Raw genomic sequence first — 15,068 nt, forward strand, 5'->3', positions numbered from 1 at the left:
CTCAGAAGGTGAGCCCGGGACGCCGGGAGCGGCCTCTCGAGCCCCGAGGCAGGCTCCTTGTGCGGTGCGGGGAGCAGCCGGGGGGGGCGGCCTCTGCGAAACCTGCCGTGGTCCCGGGTCCCCTCGGGGTGTAAAACTCTCCTCGCTACCGTGGCTCCCTCATAAAAGCTGTCCCCAGGTTCCCTGTTAACGTTCGTGTAAGGCACCGAAGAAAACACGCTTTGTTCATAGAAAGATACCGTTTCTTGACGCCTAAAATGGCCTGTCAGAAGTTACAGTTGGAAAACATAGAGACACGTTGTCAAAAGGGAACTGGCAGTTGGTACAAATATGAAGAAATTGGAGGAAAATTTCTCTTTCCACAACGCGAAGCATGAGGAAGAGTGGTTCCCAGTCAGTATGGTGGTGTTCCGTTCAAAGGGGACTACAACAAGGGCATCATTCCTGATGGAAAAAAAGGTCCTTGTAAGTGACAAAAATGCGGATAGATAATAAGCTGAACAGCAAATTTCAAATTTACATTGGGCTTAATTATTTTTGAATCTTGTATAAGCAATACAGAAACTGCATCCTGTAACAGAAGGGGAGAAGAACCACCACCCGCCTGCCTAAAAGTTTGATGCTATGTCGGACTCATTTCACCACGGTTTTGGTAACTGCTGGCAGGCTGTAGTCCAGCAGGGAGGAGGGCCTAACCTAATGCAACCTCCTCTCGTCCCAGGGAGTAAACCTACAGTGACAGCACTGCTGCAAAATATTCCTGATCACAGCAGGGATCAGCCTGAGCTCATCCCCATGTGAAGGCTGGAACAAAGTTCTGACAAGATGTGCAGTGCAAAAAGTAAATCATTAATATTTATTGGACTGCTTTTCAACTGCCTAGAAATGGTGAGTGCAACTCATTTGCTTTAAAACTATTTTCAAGAATGGTATTTTACTCTCTGTAAAAGTAAACTAAAAGTTAGGGTGGAGACTGTCTGACACCCACTTCTATATTCATACATTGTTACTATTACACTTTTGCAGCGTTCGCAAGTGACTGAAAAATAAAATAATATATTAGGACCCAAGGTCTTTTGAAGTCTGTCAACAACAGAAAACTGGATCAGTAGGCAGATTCAGAAAGGAAAATGAAGAAGTAATACGATCTGCATACCTGTACTAGATCTCCTTGGTTGCACAAAGTTTCCATGCTTAAAGAATCTGAGCAAATACATTGTATCAGTAAAATGTGTTAAAAAATGTAGTATTTTAAGTTGTTGTTAGTAACATCATTAGTTTTTTAAGTTTCCAAATAAAGTATTTCACTTTGTATTTCTTATTTTTTTACATCTTCCTTTTCAGATCTTTTCAGCGAACACAGGTAAATCTTCAAAATGGTATTTTGGTTTCGCCTGATTATTTTTGAATGGGTCTGGAGAGAACACACACATGTGTGATTTCTAATAAAACATTCTGTATGTTCTAGTAGCTTTATAAACAAAAATTGTTTTCAAGTTTGATTCAGCTTTAAAAAATCTATGTTGATACCTTTATAAATTTTAAACTTCATTTTTAGGAGTCCCAATTCTGTCAGACACTCGCACAAAGATTCTGACGGACCACTTATGCCTTGACACTAACATGGACCAGGGAGAACACTCAGCTGGACAAATTGTGCTGTTCATTACCTGCATAACTGTGCTACAAATAGGATTCAAACTGTCCCATATTTGCACCCAATTAGTTGTTGTATCTTTTAATTTAAAAACAAACAAACAACCCACCCCCCCAAAAATGAAAAACCACACCAGAAGAAGCATGATCTCCTAAGTGCAAATATTTCCAATGTTTTACAACATTTTATACTTTCTTTAATCTTGTTTTTTGTGCCTACAGCTCTTACTGCCTTAAATGTGAATACTGACTAGTTTAAAATACGAGGAATGCAAGATTACAAGAAATGCTTTCAGAATTCATTCATTCTGTGGTGATAGTACATGTTCATATACTGCACTGTCAAGAGGCTTAAATGCTCAATCGTTGCAGACATGTTGTTGCATGGATACTTACGGTAGCATATTCTTTTCATGATTTGCAAAACAAGCATTTGATCCTATTCATGTGTGGAATACTGTTGACACTAGCTGGATATTCACATACGGATTATACCTGGTATATTTTTAAATAATTAGACTACAGCATATGGGAATTTTAAGAACAATAGCCGTCATCACAACATGGTATTATGAGAGCAAGCAGCAGTTATTACAGTAATTAATGGATTACAAGAGTGACCTCCAAATTCTGTTGAATGCCAATCATCTGAAAATTAGGTCACATAGATGCTTGATAAAACACTGAACAATCTTCTTGTCAAGACCTGACTAAATTCAAGAATGACTGAAATGTTTTTTTGATAATGTTTTGGGGTTTTTTTTTAGGTTTCTCTATGTCTATATACAATGTGACATCACAAAGCATTTATCTCAGATGGCCCAAGTTTTCAGGAGCCTCTTCTTACAGAGTCACAGCTACAGCTGTGAATACTGTAGGCCATTCATTACTGGCTCATTTTAGTGATGTTACGCTTAAAGGAACTCTAACTTCATTAATTCCCAATACTATTTATGCTATACAAGCAGAAGCCATTGACAAGAATGGAATTATTCTTGCAGAAACACAGATTATGCAGTCAACAGGTTAGTAAGAGAAACTTTGTGAAGTATAATTTCCATTGACCTCTGTAGGACTGGGATTTTATCCTTGATGTTTCATTGTACTGGTAGGGAATAGCTGCCATTCCTGTTGAAGCCTTTTGCTGGTTCTCCTACTGAGTTCAATTTTAGCATAAGGAGCTCCTTTTCCCCTCTGCTTTTTTTTAATATGTATGTTTCCCTGACCTGCCATGCACAGCTTGCTCAGACTGCAGCTTTCCAAATCACCTACCCTTCATTACAAATGCAGAAGTGAAGCTACATATATTTTTCAGTACTGATGCTGGTATTTTTGTTTCATTCACAAAAGGACTTGTAGCATATAAGTCATTGATGGATATTGAAGAAGAATCTATATGAACAGAAGTGCTCTTTTATTTCCTCACTGAAATGTAATTGAAAAAAATATTCTGTTGAAATTCTCTTTTTAAAAGAATTTAAGTGATAATTTTTAGAAAGAGCCATTATTTTTCCAGTAGAATTTGTTTCTTATAAAAGTAATTATTACAATAAAAATTGAAAATAAAAAAGTAGCAGTGTTTATTCTGGTAAGTATATAAAAACCTCTATTGCTAGCTTAGTTATGGGAGAACAGATATTAATGATCAATGTTCTGTAATTTATTTCTGATATAAATCATGTGCTATATATTCTCTGTTAGGCAAGGAACTCCCTTAGACTTGCATAAGGATTTCCTGCACAGAAATTTTTATGAATTGTTACTAAAGACAGTATTTTAGAAGGAAAAAAAATCATAGTGCAATAGCTTGCTCCAAGATCACAAAAGACACACCTGCAAATGTTCCATAGGCATGGTCATACAGAATATATGTTACGATTTTCACAAGTGGGGCAAAAGAGGGTGTCTGACTATAGCTGAATAAGAAATTGCTTGGGACTGAGAGCCGACATAATGCTCAGGAGTTGTATAACCATGTATAATACTTGAAGGGGTCTCTGAAATCCCAAATTAGCTGCCTTGCTATAAATAAGTTTGCCTCAAGGCGCATACTTTTGTCCCAAAAAAATTTTCATTCCTTTTCTTAATTTTAGGGAGAATATACCTTCATTTTATCTTGTTTTCTCTTCTAGTGAGTTTTTTGCAGCCTTGCAATATATGGACTTGCTTTACATGTGCTGATTCTAGTCTGAAAATCCTGATTACTGAACATAAATTACTTGTGATTAAGAAATACACCCTCTGTAGTTACTTTTGTGACTGCAGTACACAAGAGCAGTACACAAGAGCAGTACACAAGAGCTCTTTCTGAATGCCCTGCAGCATAGCATAATAGAAAAGCATTTAATTGCAATATTTGATGTGTCATGTTATTGTATATCTAAGTATATCTGCTCTGAGCAGGGGGTTGGATAAGATGACTTCCCATGGTCCAAACTAAATTATTGTATGTTGCTCTGATATAGAAATGCCTATGATTTGGCATCCTATTTCAGACTGCTTTGTATAAACATCCACTTCTTCTTTGTATGTATTGCTTTGTATATTGCTTTCTATAAACATCCAGTATAGTTAGTTGGCTATAAAGCAAGACAAAAAAAGAGACCTCTCAGTGCAACCTAGGTTAAATAATGGTCATTTTTAATAGTGATTTCAAGAGTACTAGAATATTTTTATTGAAAGCTGAAAGTTGGTCTAGAATATCTCAAGACTCTGTGTATTTTTTTAATGTTCACTTAAACTTCATTTAACTTAAATTTTAAACATTCATAGAAAGTATAGGCCATTTGTCCTACACTTTGTTTTTGTGAAATGCTCAGAGCAATTAGCATTTCACAGGGCTGAGTTCCCCAACTTCAGTATGTCTATCGTTATTTCCGTTTTAGCTCCAGACATACCTGTTATTGACAAAGCTTATTCAAAACTTAGCAACAGTATCACAGTGGAATGGAGAGCAGTACCTGGGGCTACTAGTTATCTGCTGACTGCACAAGATGGAGATTCCTTCATTGAAACTGTAGTTACAAATTCTCCAGGCACATTGACGGGACTGAAACCTGCCACCTTGTACAGAGTCACTATCAGATCCATAAATTCAGGAGGAAAAAGCCAGCCTTCGCCTTTCAGAAAAGCAAAAACAGGTGGACTTTCAAATTCTTATTTCAAATTTTGTAACGTTATTATAAGATAAAGCATTCATGCAAGCTTTTTTTTTTTTTTTTTTTTTAATTTGAACAGAAAACAAAGAGTATAGCCCAGGCATGTACTAGTACTGAATTATTATAATCTTGTATTTTAAATTGTATTGATCACATTCTCCTTTCAGATTTTGAGGACTAGAATTCGGCCATCTGACTTAATGACCAGGACAAGAGTCTGAATTAATGGTTTACTTCATGACAGTACTGTTTAATAGGAAGTTTTACTAGAATTTGTATGAATATATATATTTTATTTTAAAAAATTGAAATTTTATTTTAACAAAAGAAGTAACTTGAGGGAATGGAAGAAATTAAGAAACAGCTAAAAGTATAAAATAATAAGACAATGTAAAATTTAGAGGACAGGAAATGCAGCATCTTCTTGGTGATTTTCATTCTTCAACACACTCAACCTTTCATACTTTGTGTATGAGTTACATTCATTTTACAAAACCTGTAATATCATAATGGATGCACCAAATCAGTTTCCATATTTATTCTGTCAGTCTTGCATTAATTTATTTTTCTGGTTTTGTTGTCGCTGAAATTGTCTCTCAGAGTTTGGTGATTGTTGTTTCTGTGTATTCATTTCAAATTTGGCCCTTTCAAACAGCATTACTGAAAAACAAAAAGCTTAATTGGTATTCTTTCTCAACAGTCCTGGCTGCTCCAATTCTGTCTGTTAGTTCTCCAAGTTGTGACTCCATTGCAGTAAGCTGGAAAGCTGTGTATATGGCAGCTGGATTCTCTGTGTCCCTCATGAGATCAGATGGTTTGGGCAGAATGCTGAAGGAGAACACCACCAATACGTCCTTGATATTTACAAATCTAGATCCAGGAACTCTCTATACTATCAAGGCATATGCCTGGAATGTCAATGGGATACCTGGAGATGATTTCACATACAACCAAAGAACAAGTAAGAAATTTTCTTTTCTGAAACCAAGTAAGCATTAAAAAAAAGATATACCAGGAAGTATTCATGTGTATGCGTGATTGTGTTATGTTTTTGAAAGATACATTGGGTAGATTTTCAGATCATATAATTTTTACCCCATCTCAAAGTTCATGAAAGCTCAGATGACATGGCTATGTTTAATGAATATTACTGAGGCAAAGATACCATTAACTACCACTGAAGTTGTACCTAGGACAGGCCTGGGTAAGGATTACACAAGCTTAGACTGATTTGAGGATTTTTCTAACTGTGAGAAGCAAATATTCAAATAAGGCAAGGAGTTTCAACAGAAAGCTTTCTGATGGTGTATAACTAGAACTATTTCTTTAAAAAATTGTCACTTTAATATGAATGAGGGTAAGGTCTGCACCATGAAAATTGTATTTAGTTTGCAAGTTATGAAAAAGATCATGTCTGTAGGCCATATGTTAAGTTGTATTTATGTGTTCCAAACTGATATACCGTAGGTCCTAATGCACCAGCGGATGTTCAAGTAGCTCTTAATAGTGGTGCCTTAAGAGCTATTGTTTCTTGGATGCCAACAGAAGGAGCTCTAACTTACAGTGTGACAGCCTCCAGTGGGCTCTTGGAACTGAAGTGTAACACATCTTCTGCTTCCTGCATGGTGTCATCACTCCAATGCAGCTCTGAATATTATGTTTCTGTCACAGCATACAATGATGCTGGATCCAGTAACCCTACTGATGCAGTAAGCTTAAAAACTAGTATGTGTCATTGATCCTTATACAGTTTATTGCATTTTAACGTATATTTCTTTAATTTCAAATGTAAATTAGTCCATTACAATTCACAAGTGGTTCTCAAATAGTTATTTCTGTTTCTGAACTTCGTGCATGAACTGTCCCATGTACCTTTCTATTTCGGGGATAATAGCCTAAACTTTCTTCATATTTCTGTGAGAAGAACATGCAATGGTGTATATATTGTTGGCTCTGGTTTTTAACTCTTAGCAGAAGTAACTGTTCTAAAGTCAATTTTCTGAGTGTAAAATGAATGTAAGGAATAACAGATCTGTCCTACTATGTCAGGTCTGTCACAAATCAATTGGGAGAAATCTGTGAGGAAATAGCATTAAGGACTGGCCCTAGGCTGATCACTGTTCTAGGCTAAATTTAGTTGTTAGTTAGAAAGGAGGTCAACAAAGCCACACTCAGCTAAAGTAGCACCACTATACTAAATTAAGATACTGTCACAGATCATTCTTGGGTAGCAGCTTTGTCAGGACAAAAGGTTGCTTCTTTCAACTACTTAGCACCACTGCCATGTCAGAGGTTATTGCTTCCTGACCTGCTGGTGAACTGCCCATGTAAACAAAACCTAAACCATTTTAGTTATTATGTGCTACCTTAAAAACACATTATTTACTTAATTATTTGATGTAACCTGCTTCATTTTGACTTCTCACTGATACGAGTTAGAGATCATCCATGTGAGCAACTCAGAGGTGGATCTAACAGGATGAGAGAGTAAGCAAGAGCCAACTTTTAAGCTGTGGGCTGTAATCTTCTCAGCCAACATTGCTTCAGCTAGATCATGTATATTCATTCTAATAGCAACAAGCTAAACTTTTTGAACTAGAAAGAAAGGAAATGTTATTTAAGCAAAAGCCATGGGGTTTGCAGTTTAATGTGACATTTTGGGATGCCACCAGGAAGGAAACCTGAGCAAAGGACAGCTCTATTCAGACACAGCCAGTGAGTTTCATACCAATGTATAAAGGGTTTTCACATAAAGGCTTTTGGATGCCAACTGCTGTTCAAGCTAGTATTCTGATTGTCATCCAAAACTACTATTTGTGAGCACAGACTGTGCCAGTTCCTTTTGAAATACTGCCTGGTGCCACTGTTTTTCTTCACAGGGGCTCCTTAAGCAGATCTCTTTTCAGTAAAAACATGAAGGTAGCATCTATTTTGGTCTGTAAAAATCATACTCTCTTTTCATCTAAATGTAAGTAGCATCCTCTGTAAAGGCAGATAAGTTGCTGTTTTCTTGAACAAGACAGAACAACTGTTCAAGCTGAATAGAATAATTCTATATATTCCTGATTTTCCTTTATTCCCCAAAAGTATAACTTGAATAAAAATATTCTGATTACAATTTTCTTTTCATTTTTAAATGTTTTTTTTTCAGTTCCTTGTGCACCAGTAAATATATCAATTGAAGAGGATGAACCTGGCCGCTTGTTGGTATCATGGTCTAGCGTCAATTTTGGTCATTATTATGTGGTTTTTGTGAAGAGTGATGATGGCTTGGAAGTGCACTGCAACACGTCACATACTCAATGCCATTTCCAGTCGGACTGTGGCTTCACTTATTTCATTAGTGTCTTTGCATATAACAAGGCAGGGCAGAGTCCTCTAGGCGATGTATTGAATTACAGTACTGGTAAGTAGCAATGTATTCTTGCAAATTCATTTTGGATCCTTTAACTGTGTTTATGGTAAGCTGATTGAACAATTTTATTGGAAGGTAATGACTTAAAGTTCTATTTTTATTCAATTTTTGGGCAAAACATGCAAAGGTTGGCAGAGAAAAAGAACCACTTCACGCTGCAGTTGAATTCAACTTGCATAGTCAAGTGCAACAACATGCTTACAAACTTGAAAATAGTTTAACAATTCACAATCATCAGGCAAGGACATATGAATAACACACAGTGCTGGCATAACATTTGAATTCTGGTCTTGGGTTTTGGTTTTGGTTTTTTTTTTTTCCTGTTGCCTTAGGAAGGGTGTACCTAAGTCTTAAACTTCCTCATAGAGAGTTATCATATTTGGAAAATGAAAAAATAACGAGTTCCATGGGAAATTGTTTAGAGTTATTTAACCTCTAGATGCTCTGAAATTTTAAATCAAGGATATACATCATTCCTATGTCTTACCTATACATTAGAATGCCCTCTATTGATTTGGAAGGAGGGGTACTGAATTAATTCAAGAAGCAAGCCTGGGATTAATGAGACCATTTGCACAGTACCGGTCGCCTTTGGAGACTTAAGCCACGAAGTGCACAGAGGGACGAAACAAGGCTTTGGGGTCGGGTCACAAGTGGTGTTCCCCAGGGCTCAGTATTGGGGGTAGTTCTGTTTAAAATCTTTATCAATGATCTGGATGAGGGGATCGAGTGCACCCTCAGCAAGTTTGCAGATGACACCAAGTTGGGAGGCAGGGTTGATCTGCTCGAGGGTAGGAAGGATCTACAGAGAGATCTGGACAGGCTGGATCGACGTGTCGAGGCCAATTGTATGAGGTTCAACAAGGCCAAGTGCCGGGTCCTGCACTTGGGTCACAGCAACCCCATGCAGCGCTGCAGGCTTGGGGAAGAGTGGCTGGAAAGCTGCCCAGCAGAGAAAGACCTGGGGGTGCTGGTTGACAGCCAGCTGAATATGAGCCAGCAGTGTGCCCAGGTGGCCAAGAAGGCCAACGGCATCCTGGCCTGTATCAGAAATAGTGTGGCCAGCAGGAGCAGGGAGGTGATTGTTCCCCTGTACTCGGCACTGGTGAGGCCGCACCTCCAGTACTGTGTTCAGTTTTGGGCCCCTCACTACAGGAAAGACACTGAGGTGCTGGAGTGTGTCCAGAGAAGGGCAACCAAGTTGGTGAGGGGCCTGGAGCACAAGTCTTATGAGGAGCAGCTGAGGGAACTGGGGTTGTTTAGCCTGGAGAAGAGGAGGCTGAGGGGAGACCTCATCGCTCTCTACAACTACCTGAAGGGGGGTTGTAGTGAGGTGGGTGCTGGTCTCTTCTGTCAGGTGGCTGGTGATAGGACGAGAGGAAATGTCCTCAAAGTTGTGGCAGGGGAGGTTTAGATTGGATATTAGGAAAAATTTCTTTACTGAAAGGGTTGTCAGGTCTTGGAAAAGGCTGCCCAGGGAAGTGGTTGAGCCATCATCCCTGGAGGTGTTCAAAAAGCGCGTAGACAAGGCACTTCAGAACATGGTTTATTGGGCGTGGTTAATGGTTGGACTCGATGATCTTGAGGGTCTTTTCCAACCTAAATGATTCTGTGATTCTGTTTCGTGCCGGCTTTCAGGTCGCGTTCAAGCCTCCCTCTCTGCCTTGTCTGTCCCCAGCGCCTTGTTGCCCCAGCGACTTCAGGGCGGTGCTCGTGGCGAGCGACACCGTGGAGGTCACCTGGGCTTCTGTCCGAGGTGCTGAAATGTACGAAACGCGAGCCCTGGGCGGGAGCGGCGTGGTGCGCTGCAACGACACCGCCACGGCCTGCACCTTGTCGGCTCTGCCGTGCAACACCCGCTATAATATCACGGTTTATTCTTTCAGCGAGGCCAGGGGCAGCAACACGTCGTGTGCATCCAAGTACGTGGCAACAGGTATTATGAGCGTTCTGATTTTCCTTTAGCAGAAGGAATGATTAGTTAGATGCTGCAGTGATTCATGGATGAAAAGCATTACTGGAGTGCTAAGTTACTGTAACTGATAAAAAAAAACCCCAAAATAGTGGAAGTCTTTAAACATATACTGCAAGCAGGGAGCTAGAAACAGATTTGGACTGAAAGCTTGTGATGGCTCCAAGTTTTTGAAAACCACATTTACAATTCATCTCTGGTTTTGTATGCGGAATCCTTATGTTGCCTGTTCTGTCACAAGTTCTAAATTCTCACCAGGAGTAAACATCTACGGATCATATACTTTTCCAAAGTAGTTTGTCAGTTCTAACTGGAACTTAATTTTCATGTGTAACTTACATAGTATGCATAAACAATCTGTTTAAATACTGTTAATATGAAATATTTCAGCTCCCTGCAGTCCTGAAATTAAAAGTATCTCAAAGGAGGCTTTTTCTGCAATCAGTGTGCACTGGCAATCTAACAATGAAGAAGCTACATATATTGTCACTGCCAGAGGAGAGGCTGGACTTTGGCATTGCACAAGCTCTGGAAATTCCTGTACCCTAATTCATCTTCCCTGCGGATCTGCTTTCTCTGTCAGTGCTATAGCACGATCACCAGCAGGACAGAGCTTACCAAGCTACAGTGTCCCTTTAGAGACAGGTATGTGGGACTTGTATATAGTGGAAAATATTTAGCAGCATAATATTAAAATAGTTCTATGTCTCTTTATGGTTTTGGCTTGTTTTTTTTTTAATTACAATGTGTGCATATTATACTGTCTATTGCTGGATGCTAGCTGTCCTCTGCTTAAACATGTATGTATCTTTGTGTGTGTGAGAAGGAAGGATCGCTTGGCACTTGCCTCATACTAAGAAGCCTTAGTGCAACAAATCATCATCTGGCACAGCTAACTAAAATATAACACCATAATCCACTAATGTAACGCATAACTTCCTTATCAGCATTTTGACGTTTAATATTACCAGGAAAGGCAATGAGGTGATGTCCATGTCAACAAATAAACAGCGTGAAGAACAGATTAAAGCACATCCTACCCACCATTCCTGCTATTAATTTGCTAGCAGAGTTTTATCCTGTACCACTTACCTAGACGATGTCCAGACACAGTTCAGAGATTAATGTACACTAGGATTTATTTTTCACAGGCAGTTTGGAGGAAGAGACTTTAAACAGAGACAGAGCCGGACTGAGCTATATGACTTGAGGGGCAGAGATGGACCCTGCTTAATTAAACTACAGATGTACCTTGATATTCTGATGACAAATTTTAGTAATTTTTAGTATCTTGGTGAACAATCATCTTATAATTCCAGGGTTATAGCTCACTGTTATAGACAAATTGAACTTTTATTGACATTCTGTTTATTAGAAGATTGACAGAATAGTCAAGTATTTTTCAGCATGTTAATGTTTGCCTGAAAAGTATGCATGTCTTCATTCCTTTGCTCTTGATCATGTACTATTCTTGTTGCAACCCCCCCCAAATATCTTCCATTTTCCAAATACAAACCAGAATTGACTTATCTATTTTTTGTTCTTTTTAAGCTCCTTGTTGCCCTAACGACCTGATACTAACTCAAGTGACACAGTCTGTAACAAATATCAGCTGGTCTGTTGGGATGGGTGCACAGACATACGTAACAACACTGGAGTCCCCGAAAGGACAGGCAAAGTGTCACACTCTTCAAAACTACTGTCTCCTGGGATGCATCACATGTGGCACCAACTATACAGTATCTCTGAAAGCAATCAGTGAAACGGGTTTGACATCCAGTTGCACATATCAAGGATATTCTTCCAGTATGTAAATTGTAAATGCAATTGGGAAGAAAAAGACTCAATATACAACTTACTTTGTATAGTGTTCCTCTCATACAAATAGCGCAGCTGAAATTCTATACACAGTTAATACACTTGCAGTTCCCTCTTTTAAATAAATGCACTTTGGATTATTTTCATGTATCATTTGAACCCTGTTCTTATAATGGCCATCAGTTGGTCATATAAAGAAGTTTTGATAACATTGCTCCAGAACCAATTTTTTAATTTGAATTATGCTATAGCATAATTAAATTTTAGAGACCACAAAAAGACTCTGGGCACTCTAAGGTAGCCCTGGTGCCTCCATAGTCAGGAGAGAGCAACAATATTCCAACCTGTAAAACAATGGCTGAATTCCAGCTCCATAATATGAGTCTGATAGAACATTTTCTTCCCCAGTTCAGTTCAAGAATAATTTTGGCTTTCTGTGAAATAATTTCTCATGGAAATGCTGGTATCTGGTGTGATAGTAATCATATCATCTGGTTTAAAATGCACTCTAGGAATTTATAATATATTGTGGGTTCACAAAATTTGCTTATTAATGTTTCTTATTTTATTAGGTGCTTGCTGCCCTTCTGGGGTGAAGCTATATAGACTCGGCAATAATGGTATCAGGGTATACTGGCGAGCTTCTGATGAAACGATAAACTACAATACTGATTTACATGGCTCAAAAGCCAATTTCACCTGTACCCCTAGCTCAGGTCTAAGTCACTGCGATATCACTGAGATACCTTGTGGGGATGTCTACACAGTGGTAGTATCTCCAGTTACTGATAAGGGGCCGAATCTTACATTTTGTCCTAAAAAAATATATTCAGGTAAAACTTAAATTTCTTTGAATGATGTATTTTTGTCCATGCATGCTAGATGGTTAGAACGTAATCCAAAGTTATGTGAGTAAAGGTGGCATGGAATAGAACTTTTCTATTCTAGTTTCGACTCCAGAGTAAACTTTATGGGTGCTATCTTGCAATATCTGTGACGGAAACTTCACAGGAGCCTTTTGGCACTGGGCATGCTTATCTACACAGGTGCCTCTTAACTAGATCACCCATAACCTGGTGAATACAGAGAAGTTAATTTTCAGTTGGGAGGCTAGTAGTGGTTAGAATACAGAAGCAAATAAATGAAGATTTTTAATTGTTTTGTTTTCTAATTTGTTTTATAGAATTACTGGTTTTGAATAAAGAAACAAATCAAGAACTTCTATGAACCACTCCTAAGCACATTTTTAAAGTAAAAATTGTTTAAAGGAGTAGTAATTCCCTTGGGATTCCTTTCCCAAGGCAGAAATTTAATCCATTATAAAACTAGTGCTATCTGATGGTATTGCATAGTTGTATAGCATGGACTACATTCTACAGACTACTAACATTTTCCAGCTTACAAACTGACACCTAATATTTATACTACTGTTTCATGTCATTTCAGTAACCTGTTCTGGAAGCTCTGTTGGAATGGGTAAGAGCACACGGTACATTCATTCCAAATCCATGATGTTTGTAAAACATGTTAGCATCATGTAACTCCAAATAAGATGCAAATAATATATATATTCGATAGTCAACACTTGTGTTAGTGTTATGCAGGTTTGTCTCACCCCCATCTTATAATGTATAATTTAAAAAAAAAAAATCTTACCTATATTGTGGCCTGTATACCATCATGCATTCTTCACTGTCAGAATATTTACTATTTATCTGATAGCACATATTAAAAGGCAGGCTTATTTTTTATAGCCTCACTATATCCCATTACAAATTAAACTAGGTCGCACTTCTGATTTTTATTTTAAAAAAAGTAAAAAAAAAGTGTGGCTTACCTCAACCTATTCTACCTTATTTCTTCTGAGGTTTCAACAGGATAGTCGTGTGCTTTATTTGCTTATGTAAACTGCTAGAAACAACTTCAAAAGCAGCCACTGAAACAACATTTCTCAAGACAGTTGCTTTTCCGTAACTGAAATTGTCTTAATTTCTGAATTCTGTTATAGTGATTTATAGAGGAAAGAGCAATGCAGAACAACATATCTAGATGAAAATTCTGGTTCAGATAAGGGGGTAAGTTATAAGAGTCATAATTCAGATTAGAATGTATTAATAAAACTTTTCCTGCTGCTTAAATCTTTGGGATTGGAGAGAGAAGCTTCACCAGTCCTGTATATCCTAAATATAACTAGTTTGTTAAAATCCATCATATTTACCTCAGAAACCTCATGTTGTCTACTCCTACTATCAATACTGATTTGTCCTCTCCTCCATTTACAATAAACCACTCTTTCACTTCATTAAGACTTTTCTAATACTATACTATAGTTCCCCAGAAAAGCCCTCAACATCCAAACAGATCAAGATACTCTTTGGCACTCATTTGCTTTCTCTCTCTGCTAGCTAAATTTGCTCATTCTCCAACAAAAATACTGGTGTTCTGGACTATTTACTGCCCTTGTCTCAAAAGGATGGCAAGAAGTGACTGCTGACTTCCCCCCCCCGCCAAGGTTGATCATCTCTTCTTTGCTGCTGTTCTCCTACAGCTATCCTGGATGTTAAGGTTGTTGATAACACCATTCTCCCTAAACGCTCTTCTCAGTCTTTCTTTCCCTGAAGATGGAAGGATGACATCTGTGCTTAACTGCAACAGTCACAGCTGCTTGAGGACTGGGAGGAGGGAAGCTGAACAGCTAGCCATATCTGAGATCTAATCCAGGACATCAAATCTGAGCCCCAACTGATGAGATATAATTTTTAAAATGCAGATGAACACTGACAGACATCTCTGTAATCTTTAATTGTAATTTTCCCTGTAAAGCAATCACTTTTAAAAGCTCTTCCAAGACAGTTATTAATCAGTAGGTATGTTCTAGACCTAATGTATCAATGAAATAGTAAAGGCTGAAATAAAAAGAGTGAAATTTAACTCCTTAAAAAAAAAAAGCAGCAGTTTAGGTGCACTCAATTCAAAGTAGCTTGAGGTGTAATTACGTATTCTAAGGCTAATTAATTTTAATTTAAATTTCAGAAAAAGTTTCTTCCTT

General features: G+C 38.1%; 1 protein-coding gene across 7 annotated transcripts; it reads left to right on the forward strand.

The window, feature by feature from the left end:
• Positions 1-74: 74 nt before the first annotated feature.
• FNDC7 (fibronectin type III domain containing 7) lies at positions 75-14,962 on the forward strand. Of its 7 annotated transcripts, none has more exons than XM_052800662.1 (14): positions 75-888; positions 1,345-1,363; positions 2,424-2,681; positions 4,542-4,796; positions 5,515-5,775; positions 6,282-6,539; positions 7,966-8,220; positions 9,908-10,165; positions 10,592-10,846; positions 11,753-12,007; positions 12,592-12,852; positions 13,466-13,495; positions 14,028-14,094; positions 14,568-14,962. In XM_052800662.1, the coding sequence occupies exons 1-13, from the start codon at positions 826-828 to the stop codon at positions 14,066-14,068; spliced, it is 2,469 nt and encodes an 822-aa protein (XP_052656622.1). In that variant the 5' UTR covers positions 75-825; the 3' UTR covers positions 14,069-14,094; positions 14,568-14,962. The 7 variants fall into 7 exon arrangements, with proteins under 7 accessions (XP_052656622.1, XP_052656623.1, XP_052656625.1 ...); XM_052800663.1 differs by having other exon boundaries at positions 14,624-14,962; XM_052800665.1 differs by having other exon boundaries at positions 14,641-14,962.
• Positions 14,963-15,068: the final 106 nt, after the last annotated feature.

Source organism: Harpia harpyja, chromosome 11 (genome assembly GCF_026419915.1).
Source record: "Harpia harpyja isolate bHarHar1 chromosome 11, bHarHar1 primary haplotype, whole genome shotgun sequence".
NCBI lineage: Eukaryota > Metazoa > Chordata > Aves > Accipitriformes > Accipitridae > Harpia > Harpia harpyja.

Bases quoted from the DNA above. Each gene is read 5' to 3' on its own strand.
- FNDC7 (XM_052800661.1), top strand. From the start codon at position 826: ATGTGCAGTGCAAAAAGTAAATCATTAATATTTATTGGACTGCTTTTC. The intron at 2,682-4,541 runs GTTAGTAAGAGA...TTTCCGTTTTAG, and splicing joins ACAGATTATGCAGTCAACAG to CTCCAGACATACCTGTTATT. The intron at 4,797-5,514 runs GTGGACTTTCAA...CTTTCTCAACAG, and splicing joins TTTCAGAAAAGCAAAAACAG to TCCTGGCTGCTCCAATTCTG.